Genomic DNA, 24,818 nt, shown 5'->3' on the forward strand with positions numbered 1-24,818 from the left:
AAGCAATGATAATAATAGTTACCCTTAAGAATCAAATCATTTCATTGGCCTACTTAATTACTATACCTGGAGACGAAGGCTCAGTGTGGAGATAGATGACAGACTGAGCACGCCACAGTAATGCCGTATGGCACATAATGCCGTAATATGGCACAGTAACGGCACAGTAATGCCGTAATATGCACAGAAATGGCCGGAATGGCACAGTGAGCCGTATTATGGCACATTCTTGGTCGTAAGGCACAGTAAATGCCGTACTAGGGCACAGGAAACGGCACAGTAATGCCGTAATGGCAACAGTAACGGCACAGTAATTGCCGTAAAATGGCACAGTAATGCCGTAATATGGCACAGAATCCGTAATGGCCGACTATGCCCCTTTTCTATCTGCAACGGGCCCTAAAGTTGTTTGATTTGAATCGGTCAGCAAATAATACAGAACTTATATAAAAGTTGGCGACAAAGAATGGTGTTCGGCTGGCAAGTGGAATAACAAAAAGCTCAGGCTGGTTAGGACAGGCAACAATAAACAGACTTAACTGTACTAAGACTATGTGAGATTCTGATAAGGGAAACCAGTAACATCCATGTTGGAAAACTTGGCTCTTACTCTGCCCATAAGTTGTTAAACGTATTTAACTTATTAGCTGACCTTGTTCCATGTTTTAAAAACAAAAGTTTTGACTCTGTAACACTAACACAGAACTAGCTTCGCTAGTCCTATATTCGCTCGCTTCTTCTCACTTGCATATTCAGGGAGCTTGAAAAGAGCGCCGCGCACAGGTATCGGCGACCAGGGAAACCATGCAGGACGCAAAGGATCGGAGAGGAATAACTAAAGAGTTTGTTAGCTTTCATTTTACATTCTCGCCGTATATTGTAAACTTTCTAGCTTGAAAAAGTACGTATTCATATTGTATATTACAACCCAATGTAACAAAACGAATGATAAATAGGGCCCGTCGGGGATATCATGGCTCGCTTAGAGGTTCCACATCCAGGATCTGGTAGTCCCTCATAATTCGCGGCCTCTATTATCGTCATCCCGAACACCTCTTTAAGAATTAAGGGATTGGCATGTGAAAATTTGCAGCCTTCCCGAAACTTGATAGGGTTAACGAAGTGTCGTTTACGTACACCTCAAGATCGGTACAGGGGCTGACCAGCCAGAACCCCATTGATGGTCTGAGGTCACGTGGGATTAATGACCCTGAGGTCACGTGACTACAGACGTCACCAGACCTTGTTTCACTGTTTCCCGCTCATTTGGACACGGTTGAGCTTGCATGCTTGTGAAATGTGTGTAATGTACAGCCTGTACTGTATTTATCTCCGATAAATGCCTAAAATATGTACAACAACGGATGTCAAAAAACTTCAAAAAAAAACGATATTTTCACTGGGGTGCGAGTCACAAAATATATTCTAGACATCTTTTTTAGATATCAATGTTTTATATTTGCAGTGCTAAGTTAGGTGTCATATATCGTTTAACTAGGTATTCAATTTGATCGCTCAATGTCCCCTAAGATGTGATCCTGATTCGAGCGTGCTAAATCACTCTACACAGTCGATCTTCGAGATTATTCTAAAAGGGCCTCCGATGGTTGTAACCAACTTCAATCGAAGTATATGTCGGACGCCTGATTCCGAATCGACCCCCATAACATAAGGTTAAAATGCTCTCCTGAAGAGATATTGGCGAAAAAAACTGTATCGATCACGTGATAAGACCGTATAAGTGCAGTTAGCCTAATTTCTCGTTAGGTTATGAGTTTCAGCAAATGTTTTTGTTTAACGATTGGTTTAGGGTTAGTGTTGGATCAGATTAGAGGGTTAGGAGTTTCGAAAAGTCGTCAGAACCACTAGAGAACGGGTTAAAAAAGTCACGGTGACAGTCGAGTGTAGAGTGATTAATCATCATCCAAGCGATTCAAATATTGATCCTTGCTAAAATTGTGCATTGTGGGTCTGTTAAAGGTCATTGCGTATGACCATGTGTAATGGTGTTATTCCACGTGCAATTTTAAAATCGGGATTTAAGTTCGTTTCATGGAAATTTTTATAAATCGGTAAAATGGAGTACGCATGAATTTGACAAAAGTCCCGTACTTTTGGTTATACATCGTGCAACACAAATTGGGTTCATGAACATGTATATAAAATTTGCCCCCTTTTCCCCCTACGAAGGGGTTGGGTGAGGGTAATTGGGCCCCAACCACCAAAAACCCCCCCCAGCCCCCTACCGAAGGGGTAGGGTGAGGCTAATAATAGGCTCCCAACCACTCAATAACCACCAGCCCCCCTACCGAAGGGTAGGGTGAGGGCTAATAATAGGCTCCCAACCACTCAATAACCACCAGCCCCCTACCGAAGGGGTAGGGTGAGGGCTAATAATAGGCTCCCAACCACTCAATAACCACCAGCCCCTACCGAAGGGGTAGGGTGAGGGCTAATATAGGCTCCCAACCACTCAATAACCACCAGCCCCCTACCGAAGGGGTAGGGTGAGGGCTAATAATAGGCTCCCAACCACTCAATAACCACCAGCCCCCTACCGAAGGGGTAGGGTGAGGGCTAATAATAGGCTCCCAACCACTCAATAACCACCAGCCCCCTACCGAAGAGGTAGGGTAAGGGCTAATAATAGGCTCCCAACCACTCAATAACCACCAGACCCCTACCGAAGGGGTAGGGTGAGGGCTAATAATAGGCTCCCAACCACTCAATAACCACCAGCCCCCTACCGAAGAGGTAGGGTAAGGGCTAATAATAGGCTCCCAACCACTCAATAACCACCAGACCCCTACCGAAGGGGTAGGGTGAGGGCTAATAATAGGCTCCACTCAATAACCACCAGCCCCCTACCGAAGGGGTAGGGTGAGGGCTAATAATAGGCTCCCAACCACTCAATAACCACCAGACCCCTACCGAAGGGGTAGGGTGAGGGCTAATAATAGGCTCCCAACCACTCAATAACCACCAGCCCCCTACCGAAGAGGTAGGGTGAGGGCTAATAATAGGCTCCCAACCACTCAATAACCACCAGCCCCCTACCGAAGAGGTAGGGTGAGGGCTAATAATAGGCTCCCAACCACTCAATAACCACCAGACCCCCTACCGAAGGGGTAGGGTGAGGGCTAATAATAGGCTCCCAACCACTCAATAACCACCAGCCCCCTACCGAAGGGGTAGGGTGAGGGCTAATAATAGGCTCCCAACCACTCAATAACCACCAGACCCCTACCGAAGGGGTAGGGTGAGGGCTAATAATAGGCTCCCAACCACTCAATAACCACCAGCCCCCTACCGAAGAGGTAGGGTGAGGGCCAATAATAGGCTCCCAACCACTCAATAACCACCAGCCCCCTACCGAAGGGGTAGGGTGAGGGCTAATAATAGGCTCCCAACCACTCAATAACCACCAGCCCCCTACCGAAGGGGTAGGGTGAGGGCTAATAATAGGCTCCCAGTAGGACATTCTCTTCCCCAATCTAGTCGATGTGATTTTGATATGGAGCTGGAGGACTCCTCGCCCTCCGAAATTGCTGAAATCATACATGATCTTAAGAACAAATCGACTTCAGATATGAATATACAGCCTCTTAAAAAGGTTTGCAATGTGCTGTCTCCAGTAGTTAATCACCTGATCTCACACTCCCTTCACGAAGGAGTATTCCCCGAAAAGCTCAAACTTGCTAAGGTTATCCCACTCCATAAAGGAGGATCGCGCAGCGAAATTACAAACTACAGACCAATCTCACTTTTGTCCTGCTTCTCAAAGATATTCGAAAAAATAATGCATGCACGTTTAGTAAAGCACCTAAAATCACGTAATATTCTATATGCATCGCAATTTGGTTTTAGATCGGGTCACAGTTGTGAACATGCGTTGCTTGAAGCTCAGTTTAACATACATAAAGCTCTAGAAAGGAAGCAAGTGTCAGCATTACTGCTTCTTGACTTCTCCAAGGCGTTTGACCTAGTAGACAGTGAGATACTGCTACATAAGCTGGAGCACTATGGTGTAAGAGGCCTTAGCTTATCCTGGTTTGAGTCTTATCTAACTAACCGGAAACAGTATGTTCACGTCAACGGTTGCAGTTCAGAAAAAATGGGATTGGAACATGGAGTTCCTCAAGGGTCCATTCTTGGTCCTATATTGTTCATTATTTACATAAACGACCTTGCAAATGTAAGCGATATAGCCCATTATATTTTCTTCGCTGATGATGCAAACATCATCGTTTCTGCCGACACGTACACTGAACTGAACATGCGTGCAAACAGAGTATTAAATACTGTACAGACATGGGTTAAAAACAACGGTCTTAAACTTAATGTAGGAAAAACTAAATACATGATATTCACTAACAGATTACCAGAGGATATAAATATTAGTATAGAAGGACAGCGACTAGTGAAAAGTGAACATGAACGATTTTTAGGTGTCATTATTGACTCAAAACTTAGCTGGAGCCAGCACATTAAACAGTTAAAGACTAAAATATCCAGAAATGCAGGCGTAATGATGAAACTTAAAAGTTCCATTCCGAATAAAGCTCAAAAAATGCTATACAATAGTTTAATTCAATCTCACCTGTATTACTGCGCTACTGTTTGGGGTACTAAATCTTTAAATTCCATTCAGTCTTTATTCTCTGCTCAAAAGAAAGCTATTCGCGCCACTGATTCAGAATATCATAACTATTTTTACGACAAAGAAAAACGTAAACTACCATCTCACACAAAATCCATCTTCAACAAAATAGGAATTTTGGCTCTTCCTAATCTCATTGCTAAAAGCTGTCTAACTTTGATGCACAAGGTTTATATGGGAGTAGCACCATCGAGTATCTGTAGTATATTTGAAAAATCACCGCTTAGACAAACGGAAAGGAGAAATCCAAAGTATTTTGAAATTAAGTTCAACAGATTACGGATCACCGATTATAGCATCTCTAACGTAGGACCACGATTATATAACAACACGATAAACGAAATAAACAAAATCCTTCCCTTCAACGTACCTAAGTTACAAGATAAGTTTATTAATGCATACAAGGACAACATTGTACGTTACTTACTGGACAAACAAAAACTTGACCTAGAAAACCTTTCGTGGACGGAAAAGAACTTTGTCCTTTACAACTTTTAAACAAAATATTAGCAAAATATAACAGCTGTAAGAATCCTAAACGTTAGTGCAGTCAAATAAATGAACTGCGATAATGCATTTGACAGTCAGTCACTGCAATTTATTCTGCAACTTATTTTTCAATTTTCACTGCCACACTTAGGCTTATCTTGCCTACACATTTAAAAAAAAACGAAATTCCTTGCGCACCGCGTACTAAAATTACTTGGATTTCTACCGCTTTGATAAATGACTACATGAAGATGGGGAGTTAATATTTTTGATTTATATAATATAGATTATTCATTCTTTAGTGTAGATTAACTTTATTTTTATATATTTTACCAAGTGTGAAGGATCAACCATACGTTATTGATATTTTTGAAATATTTAATGATACATTGATATAATAATAAATGATTGTAATATTTTTATTGAGGCACATGCCACCCCATCGCGGGTTTACTACTACTACTCAATAACCACCAGCCCCCTACCGAAGGGGTAGGGTGAGGGCTAATAATAGGCTCCCAACCACTCAATAACCACCAGCCCCCTACCGAAGGGGTAGGGTGAGGGCTAATAATAGGCTCCCAACCACTCAATAACCACCAGACCCCTACCGAAGGGGTAGGGTGAGGGCTAATAATAGGCTCCCAACCACTCAATAACCACCAGCCCCCTACCGAAGGGGTAGGGTGAGGGCTAATAATAGGCTCCCAACCACTCAATAACCACCAGCCCCCTACCGAAGGGGTAGGGTGAGGGCTAATAATAGGCTCCCAACCACTCAATAACCACCAGCCCCCTACCGAAGGGGTAGGGTAAGGGCTAATAATAGGCTCCTAATAACCACCAGCCCCCTACCGAAGGGGTAGGGTGAGGGCTAATAATAGGCTCCCAACCACTCAATAACCACCAGCCCCCTACCGAAGGGGTAGGGTGAGGGCTAATAATAGGCTCCACTCAATAACCACCAGCCCCCTACCGAAGGGGTAGGGTGAGGGCTAATAATAGGCTCCACTCAATAACCACCAGCCCCCTACCGAAGGGGTAGGGTGAGGGCTAATAATAGGCTCCCAACCACTCAATAACCACCAGCCCCCTACCGAAGGGGTAGGGTGAGGGCTAATAATAGGCTCCCAACCACTCAATAACCACCAGCCCCCTACCGAAGGGGTAGGGTGAGGGCTAATAATAGGCTCCCAACCACTCAATAACCACCAGACCCCTACCGAAGGGGTAGGGTGAGGGCTAATAATAGGCTCCCAACCACTCAATAACCACCAGCCCCCTACCGAAGGGGTAGGGTGAGGGCTAATAATAGGCTCCCAACCACTCAATAACCACCAGCCCCCTACCGAAGGGGTAGGGTGAGGGCTAATAATAGGCTCCCAACCACTCAATAACCACCAGCCCCCTACCGAAGGGGTAGGGTGAGGGCTAATAATAGGCTCCCAACCACTCAATAACCACCAGCCCCCTACCGAAGGGGTAGGGTGAGGGCTAATAATAGGCTCCCAACCACTCAATAACCACCAGCCCCCTACCGAAGGGGTAGGGTGAGGGCTAATAATAGGCTCCCAACCACTCAATAACCACCAGCCCCCTACCGAAGGGGTAGGGTAAGGGCTAATAATAGGCTCCCAACCACTCAATAACCACCAGCCCCCTACCGAAGAGGTAGGGTGAGGGCTAATAATAGGCTCCCAACCACTCAATAACCACCAGCCCCCTACCGAAGGGGTAGGGTGAGGGCTAATAATAGGCTCCCAACCACTCAATAACCACCAGCCCCCTACCGAAGGGGTAGGGTGAGGGCTAATAATAGGCTCCCAACCACTCAATAACCACCAGCCCCCTACCGAAGGGGTAGGGTGAGGGCTAATAATAGGCTCCCAACCACTCAATAACCACCAGCCCCCTACCGAAGGGGTAGGGTAAGGGCTAATAATAGGCTCCTAGGACCCCACTCAATAACCACCAGCCCCCTACCGAAGGGGTAGGGTGAGGGCTAATAATAGGCTCCCAACCACTCAATAACCACCAGCCCCCTACCGAAGGGGTAGGGTAAGGGCTAATAATAGGCTCCTAGGACGAGCAGTTAGCAGACCGAACCCCAACCACTCAATAACCACCAGCCCCCTACCGAAGGGGTAGGGTGAGGGCTAATAATAGGCTCCCAACCACTCAATAACCACCAGCCCCCTACCGAAGGGGTAGGGTGAGGGCTAATAATAGGCTCCCAACCACTCAATAACCACCAGCCCCCTACCGAAGGGGTAGGGTGAGGGCTAATAATAGGCTCCCAACCACTCAATAACCACCAGCCCCCTACCGAAGGGGTAGGGTGAGGGCTAATAATAGGCTCCCAACCACTCAATAACCACCAGCCCCCTACCGAAGGGGTAGGGTGAGGGCTAATAATAGGCTCCCAACCACTCAATAACCACCAGCCCCCTACCGAAGGGGTAGGGTGAGGGCTAATAATAGGCTCCCAACCACTCAATAACCACCAGCCCCCTACCGAAGGGGTAGGGTGAGGGCTAATAATAGGCTCCCAACCACTCAATAACCACCAGCCCCCTACCGAAGGGGTAGGGTGAGGGCTAATAATAGGCTCCCAACCACTCAATAACCACCAGCCCCCTACCGAAGGGGTAGGGTGAGGGCTAATAATAGGCTCCCAACCACTCAATAACCACCAGCCCCCTACCGAAGGGGTAGGGTGAGGGCTAATAATAGGCTCCTAATAACCACCAGCCCCCTACCGAAGGGGTAGGGTGAGGGCTAATAATAGGCTCCCAACCACTCAATAACCACCAGCCCCCTACCGAAGGGGTAGGGTGAGGGCTAATAATAGGCTCCCAACCACTCAATAACCACCAGCCCCCTACCGAAGGGGTAGGGTGAGGGCTAATAATAGGCTCCCAACCACTCAATAACCACCAGCCCCCTACCGAAGGGGTAGGGTGAGGGCTAATAATAGGCTCCCAACCACTCAATAACCACCAGCCCCCTACCGAAGGGGTAGGGTGAGGGCTAATAATAGGCTCCCAACCACTCAATAACCACCAGCCCCCTACCGAAGGGGTAGGGTGAGGGCTAATAATAGGCTCCCAACCACTCAATAACCACCAGCCCCCTACCGAAGGGGTAGGGTGAGGGCTAATAATAGGCTCCCAACCACTCAATAACCACCAGCCCCCTACCGAAGGGGTAGGGTGAGGGCTAATAATAGGCTCCCAACCACTCAATAACCACCAGACCCCTACCGAAGGGGTAGGGTGAGGGCTAATAATAGGCTCCCAACCACTCAATAACCACCAGCCCCCTACCGAAGGGGTAGGGTAAGGGCTAATAATAGGCTCCCAACCACTCAATAACCACCAGCCCCCTACCGAAGGGGTAGGGTGAGGGCTAATAATAGGCTCCTAGGACCCCACTCAATAACCACCAGCCCCCTACCGAAGGGGTAGGGTGAGGGCTAATAATAGGCTCCCAACCACTCAATAACCACCAGCCCCCTACCGAAGGGGTAGGGTGAGGGCTAATAATAGGCTCCCAACCACTCAATAACCACCAGCCCCCTACCGAAGGGGTAGGGTGAGGGCTAATAATAGGCTCCCAACCACTCAATAACCACCAGCCCCCTACCGAAGGGGTAGGGTGAGGGCTAATAATAGGCTCCCAACCACTCAATAACCACCAGCCCCCTACCGAAGGGGTAGGGTGAGGGCTAATAATAGGCTCCCAACCACTCAATAACCACCAGCCCCCTACCGAAGGGGTAGGGTGAGGGCTAATAATAGGCTCCCAACCACTCAATAACCACCAGCCCCCTACCGAAGGGGTAGGGTGAGGGCTAATAATAGGCTCCCAACCACTCAATAACCACCAGCCCCCTACCGAAGAGGTAGGGTAAGGGCTAATAATAGGCTCCCAACCACTCAATAACCACCAGACCCCTACCGAAGGGGTAGGGTGAGGGCTAATAATAGGCTCCCAACCACTCAATAACCACCAGCCCCCTACCGAAGAGGTAGGGTAAGGGCTAATAATAGGCTCCCAACCACTCAATAACCACCAGACCCCTACCGAAGGGGTAGGGTGAGGGCTAATAATAGGCTCCACTCAATAACCACCAGCCCCCTACCGAAGGGGTAGGGTGAGGGCTAATAATAGGCTCCCAACCACTCAATAACCACCAGACCCCTACCGAAGGGGTAGGGTGAGGGCTAATAATAGGCTCCCAACCACTCAATAACCACCAGCCCCCTACCGAAGAGGTAGGGTGAGGGCTAATAATAGGCTCCCAACCACTCAATAACCACCAGCCCCCTACCGAAGAGGTAGGGTGAGGGCTAATAATAGGCTCCCAACCACTCAATAACCACCAGACCCCTACCGAAGGGGTAGGGTGAGGGCTAATAATAGGCTCCCAACCACTCAATAACCACCAGCCCCCTACCGAAGGGGTAGGGTGAGGGCTAATAATAGGCTCCCAACCACTCAATAACCACCAGACCCCTACCGAAGGGGTAGGGTGAGGGCTAATAATAGGCTCCCAACCACTCAATAACCACCAGCCCCCTACCGAAGAGGTAGGGTGAGGGCCAATAATAGGCTCCCAACCACTCAATAACCACCAGCCCCCTACCGAAGGGGTAGGGTGAGGGCTAATAATAGGCTCCCAACCACTCAATAACCACCAGCCCCCTACCGAAGGGGTAGGGTGAGGGCTAATAATAGGCTCCCAGTAGGACATTCTCTTCCCCAATCTAGTCGATGTGATTTTGATATGGAGCTGGAGGACTCCTCGCCCTCCGAAATTGCTGAAATCATACATGATCTTAAGAACAAATCGACTTCAGATATGAATATACAGCCTCTTAAAAAGGTTTGCAATGTGCTGTCTCCAGTAGTTAATCACCTGATCTCACACTCCCTTCACGAAGGAGTATTCCCCGAAAAGCTCAAACTTGCTAAGGTTATCCCACTCCATAAAGGAGGATCGCGCAGCGAAATTACAAACTACAGACCAATCTCACTTTTGTCCTGCTTCTCAAAGATATTCGAAAAAATAATGCATGCACGTTTAGTAAAGCACCTAAAATCACGTAATATTCTATATGCATCGCAATTTGGTTTTAGATCGGGTCACAGTTGTGAACATGCGTTGCTTGAAGCTCAGTTTAACATACATAAAGCTCTAGAAAGGAAGCAAGTGTCAGCATTACTGCTTCTTGACTTCTCCAAGGCGTTTGACCTAGTAGACAGTGAGATACTGCTACATAAGCTGGAGCACTATGGTGTAAGAGGCCTTAGCTTATCCTGGTTTGAGTCTTATCTAACTAACCGGAAACAGTATGTTCACGTCAACGGTTGCAGTTCAGAAAAAATGGGATTGGAACATGGAGTTCCTCAAGGGTCCATTCTTGGTCCTATATTGTTCATTATTTACATAAACGACCTTGCAAATGTAAGCGATATAGCCCATTATATTTTCTTCGCTGATGATGCAAACATCATCGTTTCTGCCGACACGTACACTGAACTGAACATGCGTGCAAACAGAGTATTAAATACTGTACAGACATGGGTTAAAAACAACGGTCTTAAACTTAATGTAGGAAAAACTAAATACATGATATTCACTAACAGATTACCAGAGGATATAAATATTAGTATAGAAGGACAGCGACTAGTGAAAAGTGAACATGAACGATTTTTAGGTGTCATTATTGACTCAAAACTTAGCTGGAGCCAGCACATTAAACAGTTAAAGACTAAAATATCCAGAAATGCAGGCGTAATGATGAAACTTAAAAGTTCCATTCCGAATAAAGCTCAAAAAATGCTATACAATAGTTTAATTCAATCTCACCTGTATTACTGCGCTACTGTTTGGGGTACTAAATCTTTAAATTCCATTCAGTCTTTATTCTCTGCTCAAAAGAAAGCTATTCGCGCCACTGATTCAGAATATCATAACTATTTTTACGACAAAGAAAAACGTAAACTACCATCTCACACAAAATCCATCTTCAACAAAATAGGAATTTTGGCTCTTCCTAATCTCATTGCTAAAAGCTGTCTAACTTTGATGCACAAGGTTTATATGGGAGTAGCACCATCGAGTATCTGTAGTATATTTGAAAAATCACCGCTTAGACAAACGGAAAGGAGAAATCCAAAGTATTTTGAAATTAAGTTCAACAGATTACGGATCACCGATTATAGCATCTCTAACGTAGGACCACGATTATATAACAACACGATAAACGAAATAAACAAAATCCTTCCCTTCAACGTACCTAAGTTACAAGATAAGTTTATTAATGCATACAAGGACAACATTGTACGTTACTTACTGGACAAACAAAAACTTGACCTAGAAAACCTTTCGTGGACGGAAAAGAACTTTGTCCTTTACAACTTTTAAACAAAATATTAGCAAAATATAACAGCTGTAAGAATCCTAAACGTTAGTGCAGTCAAATAAATGAACTGCGATAATGCATTTGACAGTCAGTCACTGCAATTTATTCTGCAACTTATTTTTCAATTTTCACTGCCACACTTAGGCTTATCTTGCCTACACATTTAAAAAAAAACGAAATTCCTTGCGCACCGCGTACTAAAATTACTTGGATTTCTACCGCTTTGATAAATGACTACATGAAGATGGGGAGTTAATATTTTTGATTTATATAATATAGATTATTCATTCTTTAGTGTAGATTAACTTTATTTTTATATATTTTACCAAGTGTGAAGGATCAACCATACGTTATTGATATTTTTGAAATATTTAATGATACATTGATATAATAATAAATGATTGTAATATTTTTATTGAGGCACATGCCACCCCATCGCGGGTTTACTACTACTACTCAATAACCACCAGCCCCCTACCGAAGGGGTAGGGTGAGGGCTAATAATAGGCTCCCAACCACTCAATAACCACCAGCCCCCTACCGAAGGGGTAGGGTGAGGGCTAATAATAGGCTCCCAACCACTCAATAACCACCAGACCCCTACCGAAGGGGTAGGGTGAGGGCTAATAATAGGCTCCCAACCACTCAATAACCACCAGCCCCCTACCGAAGGGGTAGGGTGAGGGCTAATAATAGGCTCCCAACCACTCAATAACCACCAGCCCCCTACCGAAGGGGTAGGGTGAGGGCTAATAATAGGCTCCCAACCACTCAATAACCACCAGCCCCCTACCGAAGGGGTAGGGTAAGGGCTAATAATAGGCTCCTAATAACCACCAGCCCCCTACCGAAGGGGTAGGGTGAGGGCTAATAATAGGCTCCCAACCACTCAATAACCACCAGCCCCCTACCGAAGGGGTAGGGTGAGGGCTAATAATAGGCTCCACTCAATAACCACCAGCCCCCTACCGAAGGGGTAGGGTGAGGGCTAATAATAGGCTCCACTCAATAACCACCAGCCCCCTACCGAAGGGGTAGGGTGAGGGCTAATAATAGGCTCCCAACCACTCAATAACCACCAGACCCCTACCGAAGGGGTAGGGTGAGGGCTAATAATAGGCTCCCAACCACTCAATAACCACCAGCCCCCTACCGAAGGGGTAGGGTGAGGGCTAATAATAGGCTCCCAACCACTCAATAACCACCAGACCCCTACCGAAGGGGTAGGGTGAGGGCTAATAATAGGCTCCCAACCACTCAATAACCACCAGCCCCCTACCGAAGGGGTAGGGTGAGGGCTAATAATAGGCTCCCAACCACTCAATAACCACCAGCCCCCTACCGAAGGGGTAGGGTGAGGGCTAATAATAGGCTCCCAACCACTCAATAACCACCAGCCCCCTACCGAAGGGGTAGGGTGAGGGCTAATAATAGGCTCCCAACCACTCAATAACCACCAGCCCCCTACCGAAGGGGTAGGGTGAGGGCTAATAATAGGCTCCCAACCACTCAATAACCACCAGCCCCCTACCGAAGGGGTAGGGTGAGGGCTAATAATAGGCTCCCAACCACTCAATAACCACCAGCCCCCTACCGAAGGGGTAGGGTAAGGGCTAATAATAGGCTCCCAACCACTCAATAACCACCAGCCCCCTACCGAAGAGGTAGGGTGAGGGCTAATAATAGGCTCCCAACCACTCAATAACCACCAGCCCCCTACCGAAGGGGTAGGGTGAGGGCTAATAATAGGCTCCCAACCACTCAATAACCACCAGCCCCCTACCGAAGGGGTAGGGTGAGGGCTAATAATAGGCTCCCAACCACTCAATAACCACCAGCCCCCTACCGAAGGGGTAGGGTGAGGGCTAATAATAGGCTCCCAACCACTCAATAACCACCAGCCCCCTACCGAAGGGGTAGGGTAAGGGCTAATAATAGGCTCCTAGGACCCCACTCAATAACCACCAGCCCCCTACCGAAGGGGTAGGGTGAGGGCTAATAATAGGCTCCCAACCACTCAATAACCACCAGCCCCCTACCGAAGGGGTAGGGTAAGGGCTAATAATAGGCTCCTAGGACGAGCAGTTAGCAGACCGAACCCCAACCACTCAATAACCACCAGCCCCCTACCGAAGGGGTAGGGTGAGGGCTAATAATAGGCTCCCAACCACTCAATAACCACCAGCCCCCTACCGAAGGGGTAGGGTGAGGGCTAATAATAGGCTCCCAACCACTCAATAACCACCAGCCCCCTACCGAAGGGGTAGGGTGAGGGCTAATAATAGGCTCCCAACCACTCAATAACCACCAGCCCCCTACCGAAGGGGTAGGGTGAGGGCTAATAATAGGCTCCTAATAACCACCAGCCCCCTACCGAAGGGGTAGGGTGAGGGCTAATAATAGGCTCCCAACCACTCAATAACCACCAGCCCCCTACCGAAGGGGTAGGGTGAGGGCTAATAATAGGCTCCCAACCACTCAATAACCACCAGCCCCCTACCGAAGGGGTAGGGTGAGGGCTAATAATAGGCTCCCAACCACTCAATAACCACCAGCCCCCTACCGAAGGGGTAGGGTAAGGGCTAATAATAGGCTCCTAGGACCCCACTCAATAACCACCAGCCCCCTACCGAAGGGGTAGGGTAAGGGCTAATAATAGGCTCCTAGGACGAGCAGTTAGCAGACCGAACCCCAACCACTCAATAACCACCAGCCCCCTACCGAAGGGGTAGGGTAAGGGCTAATAATAGGCTCCTAGGACCCCACTCAATAACCACCAGCCCCCTACCGAAGGGGTAGGGTGAGGGCTAATAATAGGCTCCTAGGACCCCACTCAATAACCACCAGCCCCCTACCGAAGGGGTAGGGTGAGGGCTAATAATAGGCTCCTAGGACCCCACTCAATAACCACCAGCCCTCTACCGAAGGGGTAGGGTGAGGGCTAATAATAGGCTCCTATGACGAGGATTCAGTCCGCCAATCAGTTTACTTAGGAGGACGGTTAAAAAGACTTCGGATAACCTCTTACATTAGATTGGTTGTATTTCTCTCGTCTTACTGATCTTATTTATTATTAATCGGTTACGAAGATAGTAAAACATACGGAACCAATTCCATTTTCAAATATAACTAAATTAAATAACTAAATCCAGCAACTATGTAGTTAAATACAATGTGACAGGAGCACATGTGAAGGTCGGATTTACGAAGAACCTCTCATCATAACTATAAAATACAGGATATAGTTATTAAAGACCCCCTCCCCCGGCCCCTTAAAGACCAACCTGGCACTGAGGGCATCTGTCAAGTTGGAGTCTCCGAAATATCTCTCCATAAGAGCGTTGATAAGAGCTACTGTTATCTGCTTACCACTTACAACTAAATCTCTGAACGTCGTTCTGCAGAGGTCTTCTTTGATATTCTGAGATTTTGAGCGTCAGAAAGTTGTAACCTTGTTTTAGAATTGTGTATTATTGGGGGGGGTGTCATGTCCGTCTATGTCCGCCTATGTCCTGTCCTTTTTGGATTCTATGAGACAACGGACGTGTTTTTTGGGACATTGGCGGACACGGACGGACATTGGCGGACTTGGACGGACATTGGCGGACTCTGACGGACATTGGCGGACTCGGACGGACATTGGCGGACCCGGACGGACATTGGCGGACTTGGATGGACATTGGTGGACATTAGCGGACATTGGTGGACATTAGCGGACAAACATTTTGAGGACTGAAGAGTACTGAAGAGTACTGAAGAGTACTGAGGAGGATGGCTAAGAAGGATGGCTGAGGAGGATGGCTAAGGAGGATGACTGAGGAGGATGACTGAGGAGGATGACTGAGAGGGAGGAGAAGGATCAGGAAGACCCAGGAGGAGGAGGACCCAGAAGGAGGACCTAGGAGTAAGGAGGAGGAGGAGGAGAACTGAGGAGGATGACTCAGGAGGAGGAGGACTGAGGAGGAGGACTGAGAAGGAGGAGGACTGAGGAGGATGGCTGAGGAGGATGGCTGAGGAGGATGGCTGAGAGGGAGGAGGAGGAGGAAGAGGACTGAGGAGGAGGAGGAGAAGGACTGAGGAGGAGAAGGAGGACCCAGGAGGAGGAGGACCCAGGAGGAGGACCCAGGAAAAGGCCCCAGGAGGAGGAGGAGGACTGGGGAGGAGGAGAACTGTTGAGGACTGATGAGGAGGACTGAGGACGAGGAGGAGGAGTAGGAGGAGGACTGAGGAGGGGAGGAGGAAGAGGACTGGGGAGGATCAGGAAGACCCAGGAGGACCCAGGAGGAGGAGGAGGAGGAGGAGGAGGACCCAGGAGGAGGAGGAGGACTGAGGAGGACTGAGGAGGACCCAGGAGGACTGAGGAGGAGGACTGACGATGACTGAGAAGGAGGAGGACTGAGGAGTACTGAGGAGGATGGCTGAGGAGGATGGCTGGGGAGGATGGCTGAGGAGGATGACTGAGGAGGATGACTGAGAGGGAGGAGGAGGAGGACTCAGGAGGAGGACTCAGAAGGAAGAGGAGGACTCAGGAGGAGGACTCAGGAGGAGGACTCAGGAGGAGGACTTAGGAGAAATGAGAAGGAGGACTGAGGAGAACTGAGGAGGAGGAGGAGGAGGAGGACTGAATAGGAGGAGGAGAAGGAGGGGGACTGGAAGAGGACCGGGGAGGAGGAGGACTGATGAGAAGGATGAGGAGGAGGACCCAGGAGGAGGAGGACTGAGGACCGAGGATGAAGAGGAGGAGGAGGACCCAGGAGGAGGAGGACTGAGGAGGAGGACTGAGGAGGATGGCTGAGGAGGATGACTGAGAGGGAAGAGGAGGAGGAGGAGGAGGAGGAGGACTCAAGAGGAGGAGGAGGACTGAGAAGGAGGAGGAGGAGGACTGAATTGGAGGAGGAGGAGGGGACTGGGGGAGGACTGAGGAGGAGGATGGAGGACTGAGGAGAAGGATGAGGAGGAGGACTGAGGAGGACTGAGGACTGAGGAGGAAGAGGAGGAGGATGAAGAGGAGGAGGAGAACCCAGGAGGAGGACCCAGGAGGAGGACTCAGGAGGAGGAGGAGGACTCAATGAAACAAGAAATTTCAATGAAACAAGAAATTTAATTTTAGCACATTTTACAGAATAAAAAGATGTAAAACAATTCATAAAATATAATGCCCATTGGGGGGGGGGAGGAGAAGGACTGTTGAGGACTGATGAGGAGGACTGAGGACGAGGAGGAGGAGTAGGAGGAGGACTGAGGAGGGGAGGAGGAAGAGGACTGAGGAAGATCAGGAAGACCCAGGGGGAGGAGAAGGAAGAGTAGGAGGAGGAAGCATCTAAATGTTATTTCCATTTTTGTCCGTTTTTGTCCATTTTTTTCCGTTTTTGTCCGCTCTATTTTTTGTCCGTTTTGAAAATATAGGGTACCGAACGGACAAAAAACATGATCCCCCTATAACAGCAAAAATTGAACATTTTATTTAGCAATTTAGGTGTCCATTAATGTCCGCCTATGTCCGCCTATGTCCGCCTATGTCCGCCTATGTCCGTCTATGTCCGCCTATGTCCGCCTATGTCCGCCTATGTCCGTCTATGTCCGCCTATGTCCTGTCCTTTTTGGATTCTATGAGACAAGCGGACATAGACGGACGTGACACCCCCCCCATTATTATATTATTTTATGATGAGACAAAAAATAAGTGGTAGTTACTGCTCTGTACCCTTCAGCAGACTACTAGTCTGATCGCTGTACAAGGAGATTAGTCATTCATTCCGATATGATTATTTGAAATATTATCACCAGACTGGTGAATGTATCAAAGTTGCATGTAAAATTTACTGATAAACCCCTGATATATATATATAGCTAAAAGTTTTAACTATCGATATAAGAAGTGCAGTGATAAATTCATAAATTGCGCGAAACAAAATTTATAAATAAAATTTAGCAGTACGTTTAAATGCTTACAAATGTGCTTTACACAATACAATATGGCGCGGAGATCGCGCGCAAAAAACTTTCTACAACTCCGTCGACTAGACAGGAATGGTTTAAGTCATTACATAATAATTGTGATGATGCAGCGATTAAATGGTCAATGAAACTAAATTCATATTACAGTCCAGAAAAAGTAACTGAAATTTACCATTGGAAGTCTTTCCGCAACAAGATGAAACTGGTATTCGCAAAGTTCTCTCCACAACTCTAACGCTTCGACACTGTACTGAACCAGTAGTCTCAGTTGCAACACTGAGTTTCGTTCCAGTGCTTCAGCCTGAAAATTCAAAGATAAGTCGGGTATGATTTAGAGAATTGCAGTTCTGCGTTTAATCAGAAAATGCCGATACTGTTCCAGTAATGGCTAGGGTAAAAAACAGTTTTCGTTCAAACAGCGGTCCGTGATTTAGAGTTTCAGTATTTATATAGTCAGGCTAATAACACATGGTGGCCGGGTAAATGACAGGTACCTGTACTCTGCCACCGTTGGGCCCGGCGCGATGAGGTGAGTCAGTGGGTAGTTCGGAGAGGGATAGCGGAGCATACTCGTCAAGGAATGTCTTGAGGCCGGACAGTTGCTCTGTGAACCACGCTAAATCATCACATGTGAACCTGGACGAGTTATCTGTGCAACTATCGAACATATGAAACCGCAAACTGATTAGTAACTTATACCATGTCTTACTGCAAATTATAGACCGTTCCTGAGATCACATTATTCCCAACTAAACCATCACGCACACAGACACACACACACACACACACACACACACACACACAGACTGTATATCCTTACCTGCTAACAAGGAGTTTATCAGGAGACTGGTTCTCTTCCACCAGTTTGCCGTCCCAAAGGGGAGCCAGTAGTCTCGCAAAGTAAAGACAAATACCGGCGTGCTTACCACTGTACACCACTTCGTTAGGCATTATAGCCCCACCCAGTGACTGTGTCGGCTGAAGGAGTAACATACAGATTTCAATAATTTAAAACTAGAACTAGATAAAAATATCTAGAACTTCGATTAAGTTACCACAGGCTTGTTTAATGTTAAAATAGTAAAATTCCTTACATCTCTATTGTGACTAGTGTTGAGCATGGTATTATTGTTAGGGCCCAGTAGAGAGTAGTTGCTGGTTTGGCCCACAGTTGTGCTGCTGAAAGTGCCACTGCGCAGTGTTGGCTCGCCTCCAAACTTGAAGAAGGACCGTGCAGCGCTGGACGCGATCAGGTGATCTGTCCCCACAGGATTGCACGTCAGGATCAGTGCTGTAGCACATCCTTCTTTCTCTGAGTGCAGCTTGTAAAAGTTAGCGATAGCCTCTGTGTCCATACCATTGCTACTCTCCAGCAAGTGAAGGAGCTGGTCTACGGGTCGGAGAGAGGTTAGGATGAAGGTGCCCTGGGAGGTAAGGAGGATCGTGCGCTGAACAGGTTTGACGTGCTGGCACACTATAGTTGGGGGAAGTGTTCGCGTACCTGCCGGCAAATTGTATTTTGTGAGCAGGTTAAAGATGGATCTGGTTGCTTGGATTGTCCCATTTATTTAAATATACAAAATTTTCATCTCAAGTTTCGCTAGACACACCTGCTACTTTAGCCTCAAATAAGCAAGGTTCAGGAGCCTCTTCCAGAGCCCAGACTCTCCCCTCGATGGCAGTTGTGATGGTGGTCTCTTGAAGTGAGGTGGTAATACCAAATGTGTCAGGGGAGATGCTCCATACTACATCTATACTGTCGTTCTGTGACATACACATCTGCACATTCCCTGTTAAGTATCCGTGGTAAAATCTTAACTATGCAACACAAATAACTGGAGTCTCTATAAACTTAATAAGTTAATAGAGTCCCCCTACCCCCCAGAGTTTATATAGTCCCCCCCAGAGTTCATAGAGTCCCCGTTTAGTTTATAGAGTCCCCCAGAGTTTATATAGTCCCCCCAGAGTTTATATAGTCCCCTCCCCCCAGAGTTTATATAGTCCCCCCCCCCCCCATACAAGTACAACCTGGGTCCCCAGTCTTAGCTGTTTATAGGCATGCAAATATAGCGGAGCGACAGGCCGAGCGCCGCCCAGTTAATTCCATACCGAATTTGAAAATCGAGTAACCGTATGTATGTTTATTGTTTAAACTTTATGCAACCTGACACGGATCTGTGCAAAATAGTAATACTAATACTAACAATAATAACAGTATGCTATCAATTAGTGCCTAATGGGATACGTACATATCATGGTGAAATGAAATTAACAATTTACTTGGTCAGTTCAGCGCCGCGCGACAACAATTATTTAATTCAGAATTTCTCGCAAAATAACTTTGTGCAGGCTAGTTAAGAACGTGGGCGACATATTGGCGCGCAGGCACCCCACATCCAGAAAGTTTTATATTTCCTCCCAAATGCGTTTTTTTCTAAATTCTGTGGCCAATTCACGAGCAGGGACGTAGCCAGGATTTTTCTTTGGGGGGGGCTGTCGGCGAGCGTAGCGAAGCCCCTTAGCGGGGGCTAGGGAGGCGCAGCCCCCAGGAAATTTTTTGCAAAATAGGGTGTTTTAGACGACATTTGGCATTCAAGAAATTTGTAGGACAGCAATAAACTGGGATTGAAAAGAATCAAGTACTCACGTAAATTTGGTAACTTCACAACAGCAATCTGCATTCTCCAATCAGAATATTTCACTGCGTTCCAAAACTGACAGGATGTTCCTCTTTGATTTTTATACAATCGAAAAATTTTCTTCAAAAATTTCCTCAATTAATTTGTCTTTATTCCAAAAAAATATTTCGAAATTTAGGAGTAACTTCTCAAAAATTTCCTCTTTTTCCTCCCGTTTTTTCCTCCCAAAAAAAATGTTCTCCCAGGCTGCCTGTCAAGATGGCGTGTTTCTGGATGTGGGGCAGGCACGCACGGTCGCACCTCGTTCGCTAACCCTTGTCCTTGACTCTTTTGTGCCTTTGGCACTTTGAGCCATGGATCTGGAAAAAATCAAGTTTAACAGTTAACACTGTTAACGATTACCTCTAGCTAGATTAGCAAGATGAACATTGAGTGGTCGCTGGGGCGGGCCATTAGGAGCGAAGCCAGGTGGCATTCTGATGTGAGCCAGGGACAGGGAGCTGTACCGTCCCCCCAGAGATGCTGCGTTTATACTGAAGTAGAGACGTACTCCTGAGCTTGTCACTCCTGAGATGACCATTTTTAGTGATTCGAGCACGATTATTCTCTCTCGAATGATTGTTAAAATAAGTTTCAGGAGTCAGGACTGATTAATATCATAATTAATTTCTGAAGAAAAACAATCTGTATGATTCAAACTGTATGATGTCATGCACATGAGTTAAACAGGAAATTGTTTAATAAAATGATTACCTAGCAGTGCAAGTGAAGCAGATTCTGATTTCTTTATAGGACAAATAGAGACGAGAGGTTTGAAGTTGGAACTATCAAGACCGTGAGGGTTGTTAGCAGCTCGTATTGCTTCAGACAGGATGGTGTCTTGTGAAATGCTACAAACACTACCGATACCTGGAGTTGTAAAAATCAAGTAAGAGATCTATTAACGATTCATGATAATCAGAACTACAATGTCAAACGCGGTGAAACCCAGGCATTCAACTTGAAACCTTGCTTACATCTTTTGTATGGGTTAAAGTAAGCAACTGAGGTACTACCTTGTCCATCTTCAGCTAGGTCGTAGACGTAGATAGAACCGTTATCAGATCTAGTGTACAGTAGTTGACGTGTGGTGTCGTATTCTATCTGCACTATTGGGTCATTCTCACCGAACCTTAGGGCTGTGGAGTGAAAGTTAGATATATGATTACAAGGAGACTCATGGATGTTGGAGGAAATTCAGGTGATTTCAGTAAAATCGAACAATGATCGTTTCACAAACTCTTTGGGAAATCTGTAAATCAGTTGATATGATCTATACTAGCTTTCTTAATTTAAATAATTTCAAGTTCACTTTTTACTCATCTGGAAAACATGATCTAATTTTAGTATATCCCATCCAAAATCAGTACAAGTGTTTATAAACAAGATGGCAAGGAAAATTGTAATTAATTACAAAACAAACAAATTTGTAACCTGATGGAACTAGGAATGAGAAGTAAGAGGAGCTTTGGTTTACGAGTTTGCACCTCTTTCCAAACCAGGATAGATAAGACTGGTATTGCAATTCGTAGAGATGCCCGTTAGCCCCAGCTAGGAAGATTCTGCCTTCAGGTGTTCCTTTCACCTTAAAATGGGAATAAATTTAAATCGTGATAAGTCTGAGACTTTTCTCATATTCAGCTGGCAGAAGCCTCTTTGAATCTTATTATATTGCTGTGTAAATTGTATTCTAATTCTAATGTTCATCTCCTCGCTTAACAATTTTCATTCTCATCCTAAAATACCAACTATTTTAATTTAACCTTTAAAGTTGATACTGAATAGTTACACTGAAGAAACATCTCCTACCTGTACCATGTTGACTCCATCAGAAGAAAGAGAAAACAAAGGGTTAGGCTGAAGGTGCATGAGGGCATACTGATCATCACCCTCACTCTCAAACGTTACCCCCAGCACCACTACCTCGCTGGCGGTGCACACTACCAATAGAAACTTTATGTGAGGTTGGAATACACCGGGTTTGGGCACGACAAGTCCTACACTCAGCACTACCTCTGCTAGCCCCTCGTAGTACGCTAGATCTCCACCTGTCTCATAGTTCCAGAAATAAATCTCTGTGTCGATCGTTACCCATCCTCTCTCTGAAATATTATCATAATTAATTTAAGGAATTGAGAGGCCTACAACACACAGTCTTATTCACAGAGAATTTCAATACAAAATTAAATTATCTCAATGACAATCTGCAAAACATTTTCCCATTTAAGACTTACAATAAACTATTCAATTATTTTATAAAACATCTGCATTATATATACATGATCTGAGCACTAATTCTATTTAAAATTAGCATCTTATATCCTCATAACTTACGAATGGTAGGAAGAAGGCCCATGAAACAGTTGCACTGGACATGAGCAAACTGCTCAGACAGCTCCATCGGTAAAGGGACATGTCTTACTGGTCCTATCAGTGGAACTGATGCTAGCCCTTGTGCACTTAGAGACGGGTAGTCTCCATCTGTCATACCAGTCTGAAGAAATTGTTATTATTAAATCTTAAATAGCTAATAATTTAACCATTAGTCTGAAGAAAAGATAATTAAACTGTCACCACAGTCTACACCGCCCATATTCGAGTATCACTAATCACTATAAAATAGCATATTAACATTGTACATACCATTTTATAGTGATTAGTGATACATATACACATGTATATAAATTGAACAGCCCAATGATGATCATAACAAATACAAGATAGACTGAAACATTATCCTAGCTTCTGTTTTAAACAGTTAGAACTGTAGTACATCAGATTCTAATGTATTAAGCACTCAACACATGAGATCAATTCTGGACCTATCTTTACAAATGTGGCAACAATACTAACCAATGTACCACCAGCATGTCGAGCATTCCTTAGCAGCGCATCAAGTTCTGAATACAGACGATCTGATTGAAGGGCAGTGTCAATGTTCTTAGCTGCATTTTCTAGCGACTCTGTTGATATCGGTTTGTTGGCAGAAGAGCTAGCTGTCATTCCTAGGGGAAGTAACGATCATTATGATGTATTTATTATTACAATTTTTTTTATTATGATGTATTTATTGGATTGTTAAAGTATTATTATGTTTCTAGATAATGAATTTAAAGGAAATGTCTGGATATAAAGAATCTAGAATTTGTAATATTTATAGCTCAAATTGTTGGCCCTGGTGAAATCATGAATGAAATTAATAACAAATCTACTGTACTGCTTAGAAAATGATTTTGAATATCAAAAAGTATATTCGAGGTCATCAAGACATTCTTTGCCTCATTTTCATCCATGGTATAACATAATGGCCATTCTCAGGACCCAACAGAAACCCATGGCGTGTGGCTAGACCCAAGCGCATTCTACTTCCACGTTTTAGAAGTGCTGAAGAAAGGCACCATAGAAATTTGCAAATTAAGGTTGTGACCTTTTGAATCATGGTTAAGTTCCAACTTGGATTACAAACGGTTTTGGGACCGGTAAATTTGCCCTGAACTTTGGCAAGTAACCGCAATCCTAAATTCCCTTACTTCTGCTTCATGGCGTACTAAGAAGTTATCATATAAATAAAGCAGTCTTATATTGAGGAGTCAAAGGTGAACACCTTCACTCGGTAATAGGTTTAAATCCCGATGGGGTCTTACATGAGACCTCCAGATACTTTTTTCTGGCTGCTAAATTAAATTGAAGCTTAGATAGAAAATCCAGTCCATACTGATTACTGAATGATAAGTTGGTTTCTATGAATCTACATCAACACTGATCCTGAAACTTTCAGTATACAAAATATTGAAGTAAGGTGTTCCTTTTATTTAATATGATGTATTCTTGTGTAAATTTGTATTGATCCTGTTTGACAAGGAAAAATGCTCTTACCAGGAAAGGAATTACTCAACGTTTCAATGTTACAACACCGTATTCATGATCTCAAATCATTTATTATATATATAGTAGTGTTGAAAATATTAAAACTTTAATATGATGATGATGAAAATCTTAAAATAACTGGCTACAATAAGCACCATTAATTTAACCTCAAATATGCATATGCACTTCATACAACCAGTGGCGTAACGTTCCATGTTGGTACCCCCCATTAACTGTTAAGTCCTTAAATATTTTTTGTAATTTTTTATAATTTGTAAAATTGATAATGAGGAAACGTTATATTAACAAAAATCAAAGAACTCTCTAGCATCAAGTTAATTTATTGCTCTAGCCAGAGCCCTCGCGATTACATTGTATCTGCACGTCATGACAACGTGACCCCATTGACAATTCAAAACAATTTACAATTTAAATCGATTAAATCATAAATATGTTTTCAAATTTTGAATGCTGATAATTCCAAATGGGTGCCTTTTAAATAAAAATGTATACATATATATACACAAAAAGGTCCAAATCTGATTGCACCCGGCCGCGCCGCGCATCCAATAATGCTACTTGCAACTTACCTGGGGACCCCAGGCTATTATGTTCATAAACATGATAAATAAATAGTAAATAGACATAAATCGATTAAAGATTCGGCTGCATGATTACTACACATTGTAAACCTCTCTGATCGTGCACGCCAAGTGTGCAACCCGGCACACATTG

General features: G+C 45.2%; 1 protein-coding gene across 1 annotated transcript; it reads right to left on the bottom strand.

Moving 5' to 3' along the window:
* Positions 1-550: 550 nt before the first annotated feature.
* LOC134817515 (nuclear pore complex protein Nup155-like) lies at positions 551-23,217 on the bottom strand. The gene is made up of 14 exons (XM_063826657.1): positions 23,070-23,217; positions 22,551-22,710; positions 22,026-22,318; positions 21,651-21,801; positions 21,233-21,355; positions 20,931-21,086; positions 20,580-20,744; positions 19,149-19,328; positions 18,633-19,039; positions 18,359-18,516; positions 18,033-18,174; positions 17,711-17,839; positions 14,865-15,001; positions 551-611 (listed from the first exon to the last, which is right to left on the bottom strand). Exons 2-14 carry the CDS (start codon positions 22,702-22,704, stop codon positions 551-553), a joined length of 2,256 nt encoding a protein of 751 aa, XP_063682727.1. The 5' UTR covers positions 22,705-22,710; positions 23,070-23,217.
* Between the last annotated feature and the right edge of the window lie 1,601 nt (positions 23,218-24,818).

This window comes from Bolinopsis microptera, chromosome 6 (assembly GCF_026151205.1).
Source record: "Bolinopsis microptera isolate Bmic1 chromosome 6, MBARI_Bmic_1.0, whole genome shotgun sequence".
Taxonomy (NCBI): domain Eukaryota; kingdom Metazoa; phylum Ctenophora; class Tentaculata; order Lobata; family Bolinopsidae; genus Bolinopsis; species Bolinopsis microptera.